The sequence below is a fragment of the Chrysemys picta genome, chromosome 8 (genome assembly GCF_011386835.1).
Source record: "Chrysemys picta bellii isolate R12L10 chromosome 8, ASM1138683v2, whole genome shotgun sequence".
Taxonomy (NCBI): domain Eukaryota; kingdom Metazoa; phylum Chordata; order Testudines; family Emydidae; genus Chrysemys; species Chrysemys picta.
Genome location: NC_088798.1, coordinates 72,544,834 through 72,564,754, shown reverse-complemented (window position 1 = coordinate 72,564,754; position 19,921 = coordinate 72,544,834). Strand labels below are relative to the sequence as shown.

General features: G+C 44.4%; 1 protein-coding gene across 14 annotated transcripts in view; it reads left to right on the top strand.

Annotated features, from left to right (window-relative positions):
• Positions 1–19,921, top strand: part of LOC101938858 (protocadherin gamma-C5-like) — a 415,891-nt gene that overhangs the window by 149,221 nt on the left and 246,749 nt on the right. Inside the window, exon 1 of one of the 14 annotated variants that reach the window (XM_065555796.1) lies at positions 5,962–8,545. The exons of 12 other annotated variants lie outside the window; for them this stretch is intronic. In XM_065555796.1, the coding sequence (XP_065411868.1) occupies positions 6,155–8,545 (2,391 nt within the window). In that variant the 5' untranslated portion in view covers positions 5,962–6,154. Of the gene's footprint in view, positions 1–5,961; positions 8,546–9,198; positions 11,836–19,921 lie in introns of those variants that run through there. One more of the 14 variants, XM_065555777.1, reaches the window with a different exon arrangement.

Genomic DNA, 19,921 nt, shown 5'->3' with positions numbered 1-19,921 from the left:
TCCTGTATCACAGAGAACAATCGCAAAGGGGCTTCCATTGTCACTTTAAAAGCAAATGATCCTGACTGGGAAGAGAACGCTAAAGTCACATATTCTACTCAGAGTGCAGATCAGAGAGGAAACAGAGCAGAGGAACAAGCACACGCATTCACTACCATAAATCCTCATTACAGGAGAAAATGGATCATTAAGGAGCAAGTTCTTCAGTGTTTTGGCTGTGATATTTCTAACTGTGTGGGAGATTCAGCAGTTGAATATACTAGACAGGGCTTGTCTACACTACAAAATTAAGTTGACTTTATCTAATTTGACCTCGAACCTCCAAATTAATTAAATTGATTGTGGGTGGCCACACCATGCCTATTGTCTTGATGGAGTGCATCCTCACTAACAGTGCCTGCATCAATATGCACAAAGCAGTGCTTTGTGGGTAGCTATCCCAAAGTGCAACTTGCTGCAGTGTGTTTTGAGACATTTGTGCAATGCCTCATGGGATCAAAACATTGTCGCAGGGGAGAATGGGGGCATTGCATCGACATCCCATGATGCACTGTGCTCCCTCCCTCATATCAATGGCAAACAACCCAGTGGTTTTCACGCCTTAAAACTGCCATGCATACATCATAACCACAGAAGCATGGCGCCTGCTCAGTTGTGCACTCTTGCTGTGAGCATCTCAAACACCTCACGCCTTCTCCTGCAGTATTTCCAGAGCCGAAGTTAGGTTCGCTGTGTGGAACATAGCGATGTCCTGCAAGCAGCCCTGCTGCAAGCCATTGAAAAAAACAATTCACAGTTGCTGCTGGCAGTCACAGAGCAACTGCATGCTATTGAGTGCCGTTTTTGGTCTCGTGACTGGTGGGACCGCATCGTTTTGCAGGTATAGGATGACAAGCACTGCCTGCAGAACTTTCAAATGTGGAAAGCCACCCTCCAGGAACTTTGTGCAGAGCTTTCCCCTGCCCTGCAGTTCAGCAACACAAAAATGAGAGCTGCTCTGACAGTGGAGAAGCGAGTGGCGATCACTCTTTGTAAGCTTGCAATGCCAGTCAGTTACCAGTCATTGTGGAATCAATTTGGAGTAGGTAAATCAACCATGGAAGCTGCTGTGTTCTAAGTGTACAGGGCTATTAATTGACTTCTACTACGAAGGGTAGTGAGTCTAGGAAATGTGCAGGACATAGTGAATGGTTTTGCCACAATGGGGTTCCCTAAGTGCAGTGGGGCGATAGATGGCACGCATATCCCCATCTTGGCACCAGACGACCTTTCCAAAGAGTACATAAACCAAAAGGGATACTTTTCAATGGTGTTGCAAGTGCTGGTGAATCACAGAGGGTGGTTCACCGACATCAGTGTAGGATGATTGGGAAAGGTTCATGACATGCACATCTTTAGGAACTTGGATCTGTTCAAAAAGCTGCAATCAGGGACTTTCTTTCCAGACCACAAAATGAACATTGACGATGTTTAGATGCCTATAGTTATCCTGGGGGATCCAGCCTAACCTTTGCTCCCATGGCTCATGAAGCCATACACCGTTCGTCTGGACAGCAGTAAGGAGCCATTCAGCTGTAGGCTCAACAAGTTCAGAATGGTGGTTGAATGTGCCTTTGGTCATTTAAAAAGGCGCTGGAGAAGTTTACTAACAGGGTGGGACCTTAGTGAAGAGAACATCCCCATGGTTATAGCTACCTGCTGTGTGCTCCATTATATCTGTGAAAAAAGGGGGAAATTTTTCTGCAGGTGTGGGCAGTTGAGACAGATCACATGACAGCCATTTTTGAGCAGCCAGACACCAGGGCAATAAGAAGAGCACAACAAGAGGCACTGCATATCTGCGAGGCTTTGAAAAGCCATTTCACTAATGTGTCACAGTAATGTGAGCTGCTTGTCTGCATTGTGATTTCCCAAACCTTCATCTGGCTTGTATCACTGTCCCTGTAAAGCCAACCCCCTGCCCAAGCCCACTGCTTTTACTCAATAAAGAACATTTATTTCTCCAATCCATTTATTTTATTTAACAAACATAAGTAAAGAGGGAGAACAGAAAAAAAAAGATAACCATGGGGAAAGGAGGTTGGAAAGTTAGAACGGGAGAAATATTTTCAGCTGTGTAACATAACACCGCATTCTAAACCATCAAAGGTCTGTGAATGGGAGCCTTCTGTTCCTTGTACCCTCCCCCTGAGTTAAGTGAAAGGGATAATGGACTTTTCATCCACGCCTCATGGAACTCTTGAGGGAGGGTGATTCTGTACCAGGCAATGCTGGCTGGCTGTCCACCGGGGTCTTCAAAGGAACTCTATCCTCCTGCTTCTGTTCCTGCAGTTCAACCAGATGCCTCAACATGTCTGCTTGGTCCCTCATAATCCAAAGCATTGCATCCTGCACTGCACACTCTTGCTCATGGGAGGCTTTCCTGCTATCCATGTCCATGTCTAACTTCTCAGACAGTGAAATCCTCCATGCTCTCAGCTCTGTGTCAGCTGTCCCGGAGGCGTTCATTATCTCAGTGAACATGTCCTCCCGTGTTCTCTTTCTCCTCCTTCTAATCAGCGAAAGTCTGCTTTCAGGTGTTGATGATACTCTGAAGGACACATTTCCAGCTGTCAGTCATGGGAAAAAATAAAGGAGCCATTGTACATGAATAAAATGTTTTCATAGCAAGGCTGTTTTCATTAAAAAAAAACTTATTACACTACATGCAAGCCATAACATAATCAGAATCTGTAACCGTTCACTGCACCATTTTGCTGCTCCAACCATGGTGGGTAGGCCCACTTTTAATGATGTTTATGGCAGGCTTATGTCGGGAGCAGAGATAGCTAGTTGAACAATGGCCCTCCCCCATAGCACCAGAGGAAGCAGTTTACAAACAGGGCGGGCGTGAGGGGAACGTTTTCACTCCCAAAGTGCAGAATCTCACATGTGGGGCCCCAGTCCCCTATCAGCCACTTAAACTAGTTGCCGACCCATGCCAAGCACAGTAAAGGCACATTAGCGGTCACGTGGATTGGCAATCTGGAATGTGGGAGGGTGGGGTGGGTCTACATGCTCTTTTTTTTCTTGTAAGAGCACTTTTAATGAGAACTTCCCCATTTCCCCTAGGCGACCCTATGTGATATCAGTCTCCTGAGAGTAACTGAGGTGGAAAGGAAGGAGATGCTGCAAGCATCTGGGTATAGACCTGGTCCTTATGCTGCTATGCCGTGTACCACAATGATGACAACAGAATTAATTCAGGAGTTGTGTGGGAAAGTGCCCTACCATGGTGGAGAAAATAAGACTGCCCTGCCCAGAAACCTTCTGCAAAGGCTTGCAGAGTACCTCCATGAAAGTTTCCTAGAGATATCCATGGAGGATTCCTGGGCTATCCCAGTCCATGTAAACATTCTTTTCCAGGGGTCTCCATCTGCATAGGTGGAGTGGCCTTTTGTAAGCAGAGAACCACAGCACCTCGCTTTTTCTTCACAATAAACATGCAATATCACTGAATGTGTGTGCCCGCTAAAGTTTAACTGGACTTTGATTGTAACTGTACACTCACCAGAGGTGCCTTCCCCAGCATCACAGTCAGCCACTACGATGTCCTGCAACCCATAGGGCTCCAGGGTTAAACATATTTCCTGGCTCTCAGGGAAACTGGATCTACCACTCTCCTGTCTCCCATTCTCCTCCTCTTCCTCATCCACTATATCATCCTCCTTGTTGTCCCTAGACTCACACACCTGTGAGATGTCCACATTGCTTCGGGGGTACTGGTAGGGTCACCCCAGAGAATCGCATGCAGCTCATTGTAGAACCGGCATGTGTGGGGTTCAGCACCAGAATGACTGTTCTCCTCCCTTGCCTTCTGGTATGCTTGGCAATGGTTTTTTATTTTCATATGGCACTGCTGTGTGTCCCTTGTGTAGCCCTTCTCCACCATTCCACAAGTGATCTTTGCATAGATGTCAGCATTTCTTCTGCTGGGTCAGAGTTCTGCCTGCACAGACTTTTCTCCCCACACAGCAATGAGATCCATCACCTCCTGTGCAGACCAGGCTGGAGCACATTTGGGGCGTGTAGTCTCCTTGATCAGCTGTGCTCAAGCTGACATGCTCCCAATGCTTATCAAACAGGAAATGGGAAATCAAGAATTCCCAGGGCTTTAGCAGGGGAGGGGCTGTTTCCGTTGTACCTGGCTACACTGCAGCAGAGTTGAGAATGATCTCCAGAGCTGTCACAGATGAGCATTGTGGGACGCTACTGGAGGCCAATTAAGTTGAATTACACAATGCTGCATCTGCACTACCTTGCAGTCGACCCAGGAAAATCAAATTAAGTGCTACGCCTCTCGCAGAGGTGGATTACAGAAATTGACATTAGAGGTTACTTAGGTCGGCATAAAGGACCCGGTAGTGTAGACACATACATTAACAGGTCAACTTAAGGCGGCTTCCTTCAATCCAACTCTGTAGTGTAGACAAGGCCTCAGCTAAAATGAAAGCAAAAGGGATGGGACTCAAACACAGTGGGACAGGCACAGGCTGGGGACTCAGACCGCAAGTACTGTTTTCCAAATACTTTGTTCTCTTTGCTTTGCCGAGTGCTCTCTGAGCAGATTCGATTCCTAGGGAAATGGCAAAAGGCTCCTTGAGATTGAATGTCAGAGAGCTGCCTCAGAGAAAGCTCTTTGTTCTTGCTCTGGCTAAAAAGCAATATTTCGTTATCAGTATAGAAAATGGAAACTTGTATGTAAATGACAGAATAGACGGGGAGAGAACATGCAGGAAATCTCCAGTCTGTCTTATAAAACTGGAAACTGTAGTTGAAAACCCTTTGAAAGTTCCTCATGTGAATGTTGAAATCCAGGACTTAAATGGTAATGCACCGCAGTTCAAAGGAAATAACACTGATCTAGAAATGATTGATGAACATTGTCGGGTGCCGAATTTCCACTGGATTCGGCTCAAGATACTGATGTTGGGATGAATTCATTACAAAATTACCAGTTCAGCCCGAACCAACGTTTCTCTCTAGCCGTGAAGGGTAGACAGGATGGCAATAAATACTCAGAACTATTTCTAGCGAAACACTTGGATGGGGAATGGCAAGTAACTCATCACTTGATCCAGTCAGAACCTGGACCGCTCAAATTAGGATTAATTTGACGCCAATGAGAATCCCCCTGTATTCACTGAACAGATCTACAAAGTCAGCCGGAGATAAAATCTACCAAAATAATTATTTGTACTGCAGGTGAAAGCCAGGAATAATGAGAAAGGTCTTAACGAACAATTCACATTGAGCATCATACATTCAGCATCATACCAGAAAATGATCTGCAAATGTTTACGCGGGTTCCCGAAAACGGTAAAATTACAACTAAAGGAATTTTGGACTTTGAAGAGCAGATAAATACATCTTCGGAGCGGAAGCCAAAGATGGAGGGAAATAGCTGCCTACAGCAAGGTAGTAGTGGATATTGTTGATCAGAAGGACAACGCCCCCTAGCAGTGTCTAGACCAATTCTCGAAGACTGTCTCCCTTGAACAGTGACAGCTCTGATCTGTGTATCCGTCTGAGATGCAGGAGAAAATGGCAAGGCCAAATATCATATAATGGGTAGCTTTCTGTTTCAGATAATATCCTTTCCTAATAATTATTATAAGCTGGTCACTGAGAACACTCAGGACAGAGAAAGGACACCGGAGTATAATATTACAGTTATAGCCAGAGACAAAGACATCCTCATCTCCACCCAGAAAACCATCCTGTGTTTTGATAATTACTTCAAAAATATATAGTTTTGCTTTGTGTGTTCAGTTTTAAAACATACCTTAATTAGGACATCACGATTATATACAGTGCTGAAAAAGTAAGCTGTCACACAGAAAAACAGATACCGCTTTATTTATCTGAGCAGTTGTAATTATTAGTTGAGACTCTGAGTGCCGCTGTTCACCACTCGGGGAGAGAGATGCAATGAGAAATGGAGCAGACGGACCAGTGTCTCACAGCACAGAACAGAGATCAAATCCTCTTCAAACGGCAGCATCGCTGAATAAATCCTCTGCACTCGGCTTGGATTATAAACCCAATAGAAGAAAGCCTGTCTCCGAACTCTGTGTGCTGGTTCCATCTCAGATGTCTCTTTAGAGAGCTGGAAATGGCGAATGCACACATGCTGATGGGAAACGAAGGACAAGCCCTGTTCTGCCTCATATTGGTTAATGTTTGGGAGGCAGTTTCTGGGCAGATTCGCTATTCGATCCCTGAGGAAATGCAGAAAGGCTCTTATGTGGGGAATATTGCAAAGGATCTGGGGCTGGATATAAAGGATCTCTCAGACCGCGGAGTCCGCATTGTTGGCAGAGGTAGGACTCAGTATTTTACTTTGAATATTAAAAGCGGCCATTTATACCCCACGGAAAGAGTAGACAGAGAGCAAATCTGTGGCCAGCTAGAGACGTGTCTGTTAAATTTTGAAATTATAGTAGAGGACAAAATGAAGGTTTTCGGAGTTGAAGTTGAAATCACAGATATTAATGACAATGCGCCCCGCTTCCAGGAAGATGAATTGGAATTTAGAATCAGTGAGTTAGCCGCTGTGGGAACCCGATATTCCCTTGAGGGGGCGCAGGATGCAGATGTGGGAACCAATTCTGTGCAGGGCTATTATCTCAGCAGTAACAAACACTTCTCTCTGGATGTGCAAACGGGAGCTGACGGGGACAAATATGTCGAACTGGTGCTGGAAAAGTCTCTAGACCGGGAAGAACAAGCTGTTCACGATCTAATCCTCACAGCCACTGACGGGGGAGATCCAGTCAGGTCCGGCACTGCGCAGATCCGCGTTATCGTCCTTGACGCAAATGACAATGCACCAGTTTTCAGTCAGGCTGTCTATAAAGTGAGTGTTTTGGAAAATGTGCCCATCGGGTCTCTGCTGCTGACAGTAAACGCCACAGATCCCGATGAAGCGATAAATTCGGAGGTCACATATTCACTCAGGAAAATGAAAGACAAAGCGTCTCAGATATTCCAGGTGGATTCTAAAACGGGGAAAATATCAACTGTGGGAAACCTGGACTATGAGGAAGCTGCATTATATGAAATGGAGGTTCAAGCAAAGGACGTTGGAGACCTCTCGGCCAGGTCTAAAGTTCTGATAGCTGTTATTGATGTCAATGATAATGCTCCTGAAATTACAGTCACGTCTGCAATCAAATCGGTGAGTGAAGACAGCCCTCCAGGGACTGTGATCGCTCTAATAAATTTACACGATCGAGATTCAGCGGAGAATGGAGAGGTCACGTGCTCCATCCCCAGAAACATCCCATTTTGGTTACAGAAATCATTCGATAATTATTACAGTTTGGTGACTGACAAACCCCTAGACAGGGAGCAGGTCTTGGATTACAATGTAACTGTCACAGCCACAGACCGAGGGACTCCTCCTTTATCCTCTACAGCAACAATTTTAGTACAGCTTTTAGACATAAACGACAACGCTCCCATCTTCAACCAGACATCCTACACTTTGTACAGCACAGAGAACAATCCCAGAGGAGCTTCCCTTTGTTCCCTGAAAGCGAATGATCCTGACTGGAGGGAGAACGCCCGAGTCACTTACTCAATTATTGAAGAAGACAGAAGCGAAGTGTCCTTGTCCTCCTCCATCTCCATTAACTCCGAGACTGGGGCTCTCTACGCTTTGCGCTCCTTCGATTACGAACAGTTCCGGGAGATTCGGTTCCAAGTGCAGGCTCAGGATGGGGGTTCCCCACCTCTCAGCAGTAATGTCTCCGTCACTCTCATTATACTGGATCAGAATGACAACACTCCGCACATTTTACACCCCTCCTTTCCCACCGATGATTCCACGGGAGTGGAGTTGGCCCCTCGCTCCTCCGAGCCGGGTTACCTGGTCACTAAGGTGGTGGCGGTGGATGCAGACTCCGGTCAGAACGCCTGGCTCTCCTACCAGCTGCTGAAGGCTACAGAGCCGGGGCTCTTCTCTGTGGGACTCCACAGCGGCGAGATCAGGACAGCGCGCTACTTTCTCGACAAAGATGCGCTCAAGCAAAGTCTGGTGGTTTTAGTGAAGGACAACGGGCAGCCCCCTCTCTCTGCCACGGCCACTGTCACGGTGGTGATGGCTGACAGCATCCCCGAAATCCTCTCCGATTTAAGCAGCCTCTCAGCTCCTACAGACCCCCAGTCCAGCCTCACCTTGTATTTGGTGATCGCTGTGGCTTCCGTTTCCTGCTTGTTCTTTACCTTTATCATAGTGTTACTGGCCCTGAGGCTCCGCCGGTGGAGAAACTCGCCGCTGTTTGACTCCTCGAGTGTGACTTTCAGTGGAGTTCCGGCCTCGCAGTTTGTGGGGCTCGATGGAGTCAGAGCTTTTCTTCACTCCTACTCACATGAGGTTTCTCTAACCACGGACTCCAGAAAGAGCCAATTCAACTTTCCCAAATCAAACTATTCAAATACTCTCACTAATGAGCCGATTGAAAACTCGAAAAATAATGACGGGAATGATGTGTTTGGTCAGGTAAGTTTTCTTTAGTTCCTTTTTAAAAATATTTTGACGTGTAATTATATAGTTTTATTCACTGAATATTGGAAGCAGCTCTTGTGCAGAGCAAACATTTTCAGTGAGGGCTACCCCAGGCACACCAGGTCACAAGCACAACTCTATTTCTTGAAATAATGAATGCAAAACCCATCTTCTCTCTCCATAATATATAAACTTCACAAAATCTAAGAATAAGTATTTTATTTTCAAAATGATACCTGAATTAAAGCATAAACAGAATCCCCATGTCTTCCATGAGGGCTCTGGCTCTTAGGAGGAAAATGCAATAATAATATAAAAAATACAATTACACTTTATTTTGAAGCAAACAACTTTGATAAAGGATAAAGAAAGTGCTACTGTAAACTATAGAGATGTCCGTGGGTGTTTGGAGGAACCCTTTAAAATTTAATTAAGGCTAGAACAGACTGGATTGAGAATAATTTAAAAACATTTATATTAAATGTATTAGAATACCTTTCCTCGTGTCTAGATCTCTATCGGTGACTTCATTAGTTTTGTGTGCTGCAGTTCTCCGTCTGAGCTCAGAGTGCCGCTGTTGGCCAATGCGGTGCGGAGCTACAGCCAGAGATCCATTACAGCCGACTGCAGCCTGATTTCTCAATCACACAGTGCAGATCGCAGAGAAAACAACCCGAGAAACGCGCACACAGCCTTGCTGCTCAGAGAAAGCCTCCCTCTGGACTCTGATGTTCAATTAGCCTGAGCAATTGAATCCATTTTCTCTTCATTACCTGGGATATTTACCATATATCTGGATTTATAAGCACTTTTTGTACAGAATAAAGAAAAGAGCGTACGTGAAAATGCATGGGATGGAAACCAGGCACAGACTGAGCGGCCGGGCAGTCAGACAGCAGGTACTGTTGTTTCCCTTCTTATTCTCTTTGTTCTGCCGGGTGGTCTCGGAGCAGATTCGTTATTCGATTCCGGAGGAAATGGCCAAAGGTTCCCTTGTGGGGAAGCTCGCCAACGATTTGGGGTTGAGTATCCGAGAGCTTCCGCAGCGAAAGCTCCGTGTCAATTCGGAAAAGCAATACTTCAGTGTGAATGGGGGAAATGGCAACCTGTATGTGAATGGCAGGATAGACCGGGAGGAGATATGCGGGGAAACACCCCTTTGTGTCCTGACACTCGAAACGGTGGTGGAAAATCCTTTGAATGTTTTCCATGTGAATGTAGCAATCCAGGACATTAATGATAACGCCCCGCGGTTCAAGACAAACAACATTGATTTAGCAATTATTGAATCCGCACTGCCTGGTGTGCGATTTCCACTAGAATCTGCTCAAGATCCAGACGTTGGGGTCAACTCACTGAAGAGTTACCAACTCAGCAAGAACCCGCATTTTATCCTGTCAGTAAACGAGAGTCCAGATGAAAACAAATATGCTGAGTTAATTTTGGAAAAATCTTTGGATCGGGAAAAGCAAAACTCTCATCACTTGATCCTGACGGCTGTGGATGGGGGAGATCCAGTCAGAACTGGGACGGTTCAGATTAGGATTAATGTCACTGATACCAATGACAATCGCCCCGAATTTACTGAAGAGATCTACAAAGTAAGCCTGAGAGAAAATCTACCAAATGGCTCCTTAGTGGTTCAGGTGAAAGCCACGGATCAGGATGAAGGGTTAAATGGCCAAATCACATACATTTTTAGCAACATTAAAGAAAATGCTCGTAAATTATTTCATTTAGATCCTGTGAATGGAAGAATTACAAATACGGGGATTCTGGATTTTGAGAAAACAAATACATACACAATACGTATAGAGGCCAGAGATGGGGGAGGACAATCTGCTCATTGCAAAGTTCAAATAGAAATTCTTGATGAGAACGACAACGTCCCGGAAGTGACGTTTACATCTATATCCAGTCCCATTCCAGAAGACTCAGTAGCCGGCACAGTGGCGGCTCTGATCAAAGCCTATGACCGAGATGCCGGTGAAAATGGAGACGTCACCTGTCATCTTCAACACAACTTGCCTTTTAAAATAGTGTCGTCCTCTAATAATTATTACAAAATTCTCACAGACAGCACCCTGGACAGGGAAAGGACCCCGGAGTACAATATCACAATCACAGTCACCGACAAAGGCTCTCCCCCCCTCTCCACCCAGAAAACCATCTTGTTACAAATCTCGGATATCAATGACAACGCCCCTGTCTTTGAGAAACCTTCCTACACCGCCTATGTGCCAGAGAACAATCCCTCGGGGGCCTCTATTTTCAGTGTAAAAGCCTCAGACCGGGATCTGGACCGGAACGCCCGACTCACTTACTCCATCCTGAGCAGCAACCTCCAGGAGCTGCCTCTCTCCTCCTACATCTCCATTAACTCCCAGACCGGAGCTATCTATGCGCAGCGCTCCTTCGACTACGAACAATTCCGGGAGTTTGAAGTGCAAGTGAAGGCCCAAGACGGCGGGTCCCCGCCACTCAGCAGCAATGTCACCGTCAGGGTGTTTATTCTGGATCAGAATGATAACGCCCCTCGCATCCTGTACCCTTCCCTGGGAGCCGATGGCACCGCCTTGTTCGAGATGGTCCCTCGCTCGGCCGAGGCAGGTTATCTGGTGACTAAGGTGGTGGCGGTGGATGCTGACTCAGGACACAATGCCTGGCTCTCCTACCATCTGCTCCGGGCCACGGAACCGGCGCTCTTCAGCATGGGGCTGCACAGCGGGGAGATCCGGACAGCCCGCGCCTTTGCGGACAGAGATGCTGTGAAGCACAGGCTGGTCACCCTGGTGAAGGATAACGGGCAGCCGCCTCTCTCCGCCACAGTGACTCTCAACCTGGTGTTTGCTGAGAACTTCCAAGAGACTCTTCCGGAAATGAGCGACCAATCGGGTGACTCGGCATCTCAGTCTGATTTACAGTTCTACTTGGTGCTGGCTTTAGTCTTGATCTCATTTTTGTTCCTCCTGACAGTTGCACTGGCCATTGTGATGAAATGTGGAAGGTCGATGAATCTCCCAGTTTTGCGATGTTTTGGTTCTGATCGTTTTTCCAAGTCGGGTCCAGGATTGCCCCCAAGCTACTGCGATGGGACTTTATCGTATAGCTATAATCTGTGTTTAACCGCAGACTCTGGTAAAACGGCGTTTAGTCTCCTAAAATCAAATGGTCAGAACTTCATAGAAGAGAACATTCTTTGCAGGGATAACTCTGGAATGCTACCTATGAGCAGTAAATTTGCTCCTGGAGACCCAAAGTCTGAAGCTGAAGCACTTGGAGAGGTGAGTCTTTGTATAGATTCGCTCGTATATCAGGGCTTTTTAAAATCCATTTCCTTTAACTCAAAATTAGAGTTCTTAATAGTTAAAAATATTGTTATTTGGATTAGTTATTTCTAGTATCATCAACTTTTATCGCTTTAGGATAGGGGGGGTCTAATACATAGATTTTTTTTTCAGTAGAGTGTCTGAATTTTCTTCGGCGTGTCAAAGTAAAATGAATCAGCGTTTTGTTTTGTTTTAAATTATGAGATACATTGTGAAACATAATTTTCTTTAGGAGTAGCTTCCTTGTAGCATTTGAAAATGAGCATATATTGTCAGTTTGTGTGTATACATATAAAATTTATGCTCACACATATTATATAGGTATACTTAATTTTATAATAATTTAGGTATAAAACAAAATTATACATTTATATATATGAAAACAGCTAAAACTCAAATACATGCTTGCATCTACAATGCATATACTGCCTTGAGAGTTTTCTCTATTCCTAGTCTGTTCTATGCTATGTAGGTTTTTATACCTCGTTCTTCACCATAATGTCTGAGTTCCTCCCAGTAGTGCATTAAGAAATGTGAGTACACATCTGCCATCTAGATTAGAGAAGCCAAGGTCAAATAAGTGTGCTTTGCATTTGGAACAGAAAGTGGTGATGTTTGTGATGGTCCTTAGTTCCTGAGAGAGTTCATTCCACAGTCTCTGCTCCCAGAGAGAGTTCTTTCCCCAAACAAATGGTTTTAATCTTATTGTTCAGAATTCCATTTTGCCAAAGGAGCAAAGTGGTTGACCACGGTCTTTGTCCCAAAGCATTACAGTCGTTTTGGTGTTCTGGGCCCAAGGAAGTGAGCACTTGGACAATAAGGACCATCACCTTGAACAAAATTCGAAATTGTATTGGAAGCCAGTGTAGACAGTAGAGGACAGGCAACCTATGTTGTTGAGGAGATGAGCTGCAGCATTTTGTACTAGTTGGAATTTTCAAAGTGCTGAAGGTTTCATGACAAAATATATTGCATTGCTGTAATCCATTCAAGAGGTGATACAAGCATGAATAACTGAGGCCAGGTCTTCATTACCAGGATGGGATGGAGTGTCATAGACTGGTGGAAGTGAAAGAAAACATTAAGCACAGCTGTTGTTTGTAAGACCTCAGCATCAGCAAGAAATCCAATAGTACACCTAGACTACAGATTGAATTTATCAAGTGTAGATGTGAAATTTCAGGTAAAGGAGACTTCACTGTGACTACAAACTCCTCAAAATACTTTCCACTTCCCACCAGCATCACCTCTGTTTTGTTCAGTTCCAGCTTCAGCGAGCTATTCTTCGTCCAGGAGCTGATTTCATCTAAGCACTGCCATGTTGGTGGTAGTGGTGTGGTCTTATGTAGTGAAGGATAGGTGAGCCAGGAGCACCTGGGCCACAATATAGATTTTAATAGAGCTGCATGAGTTTAAAATCATGTCCGAATTTGGTCCTTTTGTATAAGTAGACAAATTCGCATGCTTATAGTTAATGTTTAACTTAACTTTTTGATATCTTATGTACTGAAGGTGATTGAAGTGTCATGAGATTAAACTGGGAGTGACTCTGTATGTGTATGCGTGCGTGTATGTGCATGTGTGCACCCGTGTGTGCAGGAAGTAACGAAATTTACTTCAATTTTTGTAAAAAATTATAAAATAGATTGATTTGCATATGTTGAATTCTTATGTAGAAAGTATATTTGGAGGAATTTGTCCATGGTCCTGTGAGATGCTTTTCATTTTCAACACCTAATAATTGTTCAAGAGATCTTTTATCACTGATCAATAGTAAGAATCCTAGGAGGGAACCTCATGTGGTTTTTACACATTGGTTTTTCAAAATAAAAAAGGACATTCTTAAATATGTTAAGCATTTTCTAGTCTCTGTCGGAAGACTTCATTTAAGAAAGAAAGAAAGAAAGAAAGAAAGAAAGAAAGAAAGAAAGAAAGAAAGAAAGAAAGAAAGATTGATTCCCATCACCCTGTGAAACCTTACTGAAAGAGACATTTTATAGTGTAAATGGGAATGACCCAGGAAATTAGTCAGTTAGCCTGACATAAATCCAAGAAAAAACTGTCGTAGTACCTGATACAGGACTTTATCAATAACATTTATAGGTCCAGTTGCTAGTATCAATCAATATGTTTTTATGGAAAACAACTGTTATTAAATGGCTTTGACATCTTTTTTTATATGATTACAAGTTTGACTCACCAATGACTGTGTGATTATTTTGGAATCTCACGGGGATCAGATCTCATTCTGGTGCTGTTCCATATTTTTGACATTGATGTGGAAGAAAATACAAAATAGGTTCTGATAAAAAATTGCAGATGACAGAGAGATTGATGGAAAGGTAAATAATTGTAAATGCGGGTCATTGACACCGAGTAATCTGGATCGCTATATAATCTGAGACCAATCAAAGGCCATGTGTTTTAATAAGACAACTGCAATGTCATACCTTTACAGACAAACATTATCGGCCATACTTTTGTTTTGGGGGAGTGTGGGACTGTAATCTTGGCAGCAGTGAATCTGAAAAAAGATTTAAGGATTGTTATATCATCAGCAGCAGCATCCCTGAGTATTACATCATGAGAATTAAAACAAACAAACAAACAAACAAACAAACAAACAAACAAAAACAGTTAGCCTTCACAACGTACAAAATCTTTAAGCATAAAAAGGGGGAAACTACTTTCTAAAATTTATCCCCGTGAGTCACCAATAAATCCTGACCATGAACGGATTCCATAGGTTTATGCAGTGTAGCCCTGTCGTAGCCACGTTAGTGCAAGGATATTAGAGTGACAAGGTGGCTGAAGTAATAAGAACCAACTTCAAGAAGTTGGTCCAATAGAAGATATTACCTCGCCCACCTTGTCACCATAGGTTTGGTTGAAACCTCACCAGAATTCCTGCATTTTAGGTGCTCAAATGCACTTGTTCTTCGACTTTCCTTAAAATTCTCATAGTGCCTAAGAGCGCTGTTTTCTGGAGGTTATGACGTCTTGCATGCTTTATGCGTTATTGAATTACTCATGCATATCCTTAGGGATCGCTCCAAATATCTGTGACATTGTCTTTGTTCTAGTCGTCCATTATTATTCCACGACATGGCAGAGTTCTTCATACTTCATTATCTTCTCTTGTTTCTTTCTAATGTTTCTGTCTGCTGGTATGGTAATATCAATTAGCATTCTTATTGGTCTTCTTTTCTACAGCTATGTTCAGCCTGTTTGCCTGCACCATTCGGTCTGTGACAATTGCCAGATCCTATAAAATCTTAACCTCTCCATTCTGTAGAGTGTTTTCAATTTGGTAGTCATAACACAACATGGTTAGCTGAAATCCGTACTTGAGATAGGGGCTCCAGTTCATACACTTGGTGACCTAATTGTGTGTGTTCATATATTCTTTCCCAGCTAGGCTCCTAGAGGTGCTCAACACATGCTGCACCACCTCTCTCTCTTCTCAGAAAACATGCTGCAGTTTGGGGAACAGTTCTGTTGGTCACTTTTGTTTAGAACATAATAAAACCTTAAGGACTGCTCTTGTGCACTGCTGAGTCTCTCTCTCTCTCTCTCTCTCTCTCTCTCTCTCTCTCTCTCGCTCTCTTGAGGTATCCTTCTGCAAACCATGAGTTTGTTAATCCTCAAACAGTTGTGGGTTTTATCTCTCTCCACCACTGTCTGCGCAGATTTCTGTGTAAATCTTTTGAATATTTCTTTGACAATTTGTTTTCTCCTTTCATTTTTACTTTCTTGGGCTGGGATGCATGCTCAGCCATCACGTGTTATAACGACCAGATGATATTTTACTCTGGTTGCCTCCTCTTATATTTTCATGTTATATTCTTCATTGTTAATTGCTTCTTCCACAGATAGCGAACCTTTTCCTCCATCGCATCATCAGATGTACATCCCGTCCACATCTTGATTGATATTCATACTCTATGCATCTCCAGAGCTTTCTTGTTTGGATGTCGATTTCTTTCTTCTCTCTTGATTCCACTTGGGCAAACTGGCGGTGTACCGTATTACAGGCATTACTCACATAGTAATGGTTTGCATCAAATTATTGGAGTTTTCTCATTAGAGTAGCTCTTATTCATTTGTAATATTATTTCCGCACTCTTCATTAACTTTATTAGGTTGCAACACAGACAGTTCTCTTATTCCAAGGTATTTGCAGGGGCCATGGTGAGAGATATGTTGGATAGCATTTTTGTTAACTTGTATGCACTCTGAGTGTACCAGTTAGCCTCTCTTTACAGATGCCAAGCTAACCCATAACTTTATATCTTCACCAGACTTTTCTACATGTAATCAATCTCAGTATTGCCTTTTGTGACTGTCCACATAGCTTCAGCTCATCCATGTGTAACAATGGTTAACTGGTTGCTGCTCTTATGATAACCACTCACGAAGCATCTATGACACTGGAACCATTGCTACCATGAACAACATTGGTGAAAAGGAATCTGCTTGAAAGATTCCTCTTCTAATTTAGATCTCATCAGTGAGAGTCCATTCCAGGTAGAGTTGAATGTTCCAGTTAATCAGAGATTGCCACAAAAAGAAAATAATCTTTGGATAAACCTTGTGCATTTTCATTGTCCTAGTGGTCCACACATGTGGGATGATGTTACATGCTTTCTGATTGTCTGTCCACACCATCTCTCATTTTCTCTCTCTTTTTGTGTTTTGAATCTTCTTTGATCCTTTTGTTCATCCAGAGACGGTCCTTTGTCCCTTTTCATGTTTATTGTGCAGTCTTCTTGCACAGGAGGAAGCATTCCATTGTGAGCTAGCACTATTTGGATCTTCTTTGCCAGAATTGCCGTTAGAAGTTCCCACATAGCTGGCAAAAGTGATCAGCCATAATTCATAAGATCACTGTGGCCTTCTTTCTTTCTTTCTTTCTTTTCTTTTTTCTTTTTTTTTTTTTTTTTGCACGAGGATGGTCCTTCCTGTCACTGTCCATCTTGAACACCCTTTCTTCAAACATGTATTTAGTTTTTCAAGTAAACAGCGGAGAGAGGTGTTTCGGTCAGAATCCGCACACCCCATCTAGACCAGGGGCTTTCCTATTTTTCATTCCTGTCAGTATCTCACCTGTTTCTTTCTTTGATATTCCTGTGTATTTGTGATTTCTAAATTTCTCTCACACATTATTAATCCAGTCTCTTGTTGGTTATGTTGGTTATTCTCAGACCACAATGTCTTTCCACTAGCACTAGAACTATTCCACATTATTTATTGGCTCTAATTTTTTCCCCTATTCTGCTTTTACTCTCAGTCTGGTCAAATAATCTTTTAGAAAATGAATATTAGCAGGACAAGATTTCATTTGCCAAAGCCAGAGAAAAAGATGTTGCAGTACTCAGCACATGAGACAATGAGAGCCTGGATGAGAGTTATACCTGTTTGGATGGTTAGCAAATACCGTATGTTAGAGATATTATGCAGCAAGAATCAGCAAAATTTAGTCATAACCTGGAAGTGAGGACCTAGAGAGTGGTGTGAATTAAAGATGACACCCAGATTATGGGTGTGAGCTACAGGCAGGATGGTGGTATTGTCCACAATGATAAAAAGTAGTCAGAAAGCACAGGTTGGAAGGAAGATGAAAAGACAAGCTCAGATTTTAGTTTAGACAGATGAAGACAGGTTTGGAGTAGAGAGGTAGATCTGTGAGTCACCAGCACAGAGATAATAGTTTAATTTTTATTTATGGGTGAGATTACCCAGAGATAAGCTGGGAAGGGTGAAGAGAAGAGGACAAACGACAAAACCATGTGGAATCCCAACTGAAAGATGGAAGGTGGATGAGAAGGGGTCTCTGAAGGATACTCTGAAGGAACCATTAGAGAGGTGGGAGGAAAATCATGAGAGGATAGAGTCATAGAATGCAAGGTAGGATAATGTTGTAAGAAGGAGAGTATGGCTGACAGTTTCAAATGCGGTTGACAAGCTGAGGACTGAATATTGATTCTAACATTTGACTAGCAAAATTCATTAGAGGCTTTGGTGGGAATACTTTCAGTGGAGTCCATGGGAAGGAACTCATATCGGAGAGGGTCTAGGGTAGAATTGGAGGAGAGAGGCTCCATACAGTGCTTTTAAATGGTCCATTCAACAAGCTTAGGCCTTGTCTACACTACGAGAGTAGTTCGATTTTACTTGCATCGAATTTTTGTAATCGATATTGCAAAGTCGAACGTGTGTGTCCACACTAAGGACAGTAATTCGACTTTGTGCGTCCACACTAACGGTGATAGCGTCGACATTCGAAGCGGTGCACTGTGGTCAGCTATCCCACAGTTCCCGCAGTCCCCTCTGCCCATTGGAATTCTGGGTGTAGCCGGCAATGCCTTCTGGGTAACAAAATGAGTCGAGGGTGCTTTTGGGAAACTGTCGTCATCCGTCCATCACTCCCGCCCTCCCTCCCTGAAAGCGCCGGCGGGAAAACAGTTCGCGCGCTTTTCCAGTCATTGACAGCGCGGACGCCACTGTACTCCGAGCATGGAGCCCGCTGCGACCATCGCTGCAGTTGTGGCCGCTCTCAACGTCTCGCAGCTTATCATAAAGGTTTCCCTGAGGCAGATGCAGAAAAGTCAGGCAAGGAGGCTACGGCACCGCGGTGATGTCCTGAAGTCTGAGAGTAGCACAGACCTGTCAGAAAGCAGGCGACCCAGCGCCGAGGACATCACAGTGGCAATGGGTCATGTTGATGCCGTGGAACGGCGATTCTGGGCACGGGAGACAAGCACTGAGTGGTGGGACCGCATAGTGCTGCAGGTCTGGGATGAATCCCAGTGGCTGCGAAACTTTCGCATGCGGAAGGGAACTTTCCTGGAACTTTGTGAGTTGCTGTCCCCTGCCCTGAAGCGCAGTGACACCCGGTTGCGAGCTGCACTGAGTGTACAGAAGCGAGTGGCCATAGCCCTGTGGAAGCTTGCAACGCCAGACAGCTACCGGTCAGTCGCGAACCAGTTTGGGGTGGGCAAATCTACCGTGGGGGTTGTTGTGATGCAAGTAGCGAAGGCAATCGTTGATGTACTGCTGCCAAAGGTAGTGACCCTGGGAAACGTGGAGGCGATCATAGATGGCTTCGCAGCGATGGGATTCCCAAACTGCGGTGGGGCCATAGATGGAACTCACATCCCTATCCTGGCACCGGACCACCAGGCCACCCAGTACATTAACCGAAAGGGATACTTTTCCATGGTGCTGCAAGCACTGGTGGACCACAGGGGACGTTTTACCAACATCTACGTGGGATGGCCGGGCAAGGTTCATGACGCTCGTGTTTTCAGGAACTCTGGTCTGTTTAGACGGCTGCAACAAGGTATTTACTTCCCGGACCACAAAATAACTGTTGGGGATGTGGAGATGCCTATAGTCATCCTCGGGGACCCAGCCTACCCGCTAATGCCCTGGCTCATGAAGCCCTATACTGGCGCCCTGGACACTGAAAAAGAACTCTTCAACTACCGGCTGAGCAAGTGCAGAATGGTGGTGGAGTGTGCTTTTGGCCGTCTCAAGGGGAGATGGAGAAGCTTACTGACTCGCTGTGATCTCAGCGAAACCAATATCCCCATTGTTATAGCAGCTTGCTGTGTGCTCCACAATCTCTGTGAGAGCAAGGGGGAGACCTTTATGGCGGGGTGGGAGGTTGAGGAAAATAGCCTGGCTGGTGATTACTCACAGCCAGACAGCCGGGCGATTAGAAGAGACCAGCGGGAAGCGCTGTGCATCCGGGAGGCTTTGAAAGCAAAGTTCCTGAGTGAGCAGGGTAACCTGTGATTTTATAGTTTGTGTACTGAGAAGCTAAACCTGCCCCCGTTTCTTTACCCAGGTAATGTTGACTATCCTATCCAGTTACATACCCCCTTCACCCCCCCTCCAACACACGTGTCGAAATAAAAATAGTTCTACTTTGTTAAAGCACACCGTTTTCTTTAATACTGTTTTAGCGGGAATTTTTTAAAACTGGGACGCAGACTGTGGTGCGGGGCGGGTCTAGTGTTGTGATGCGAATGCAGCT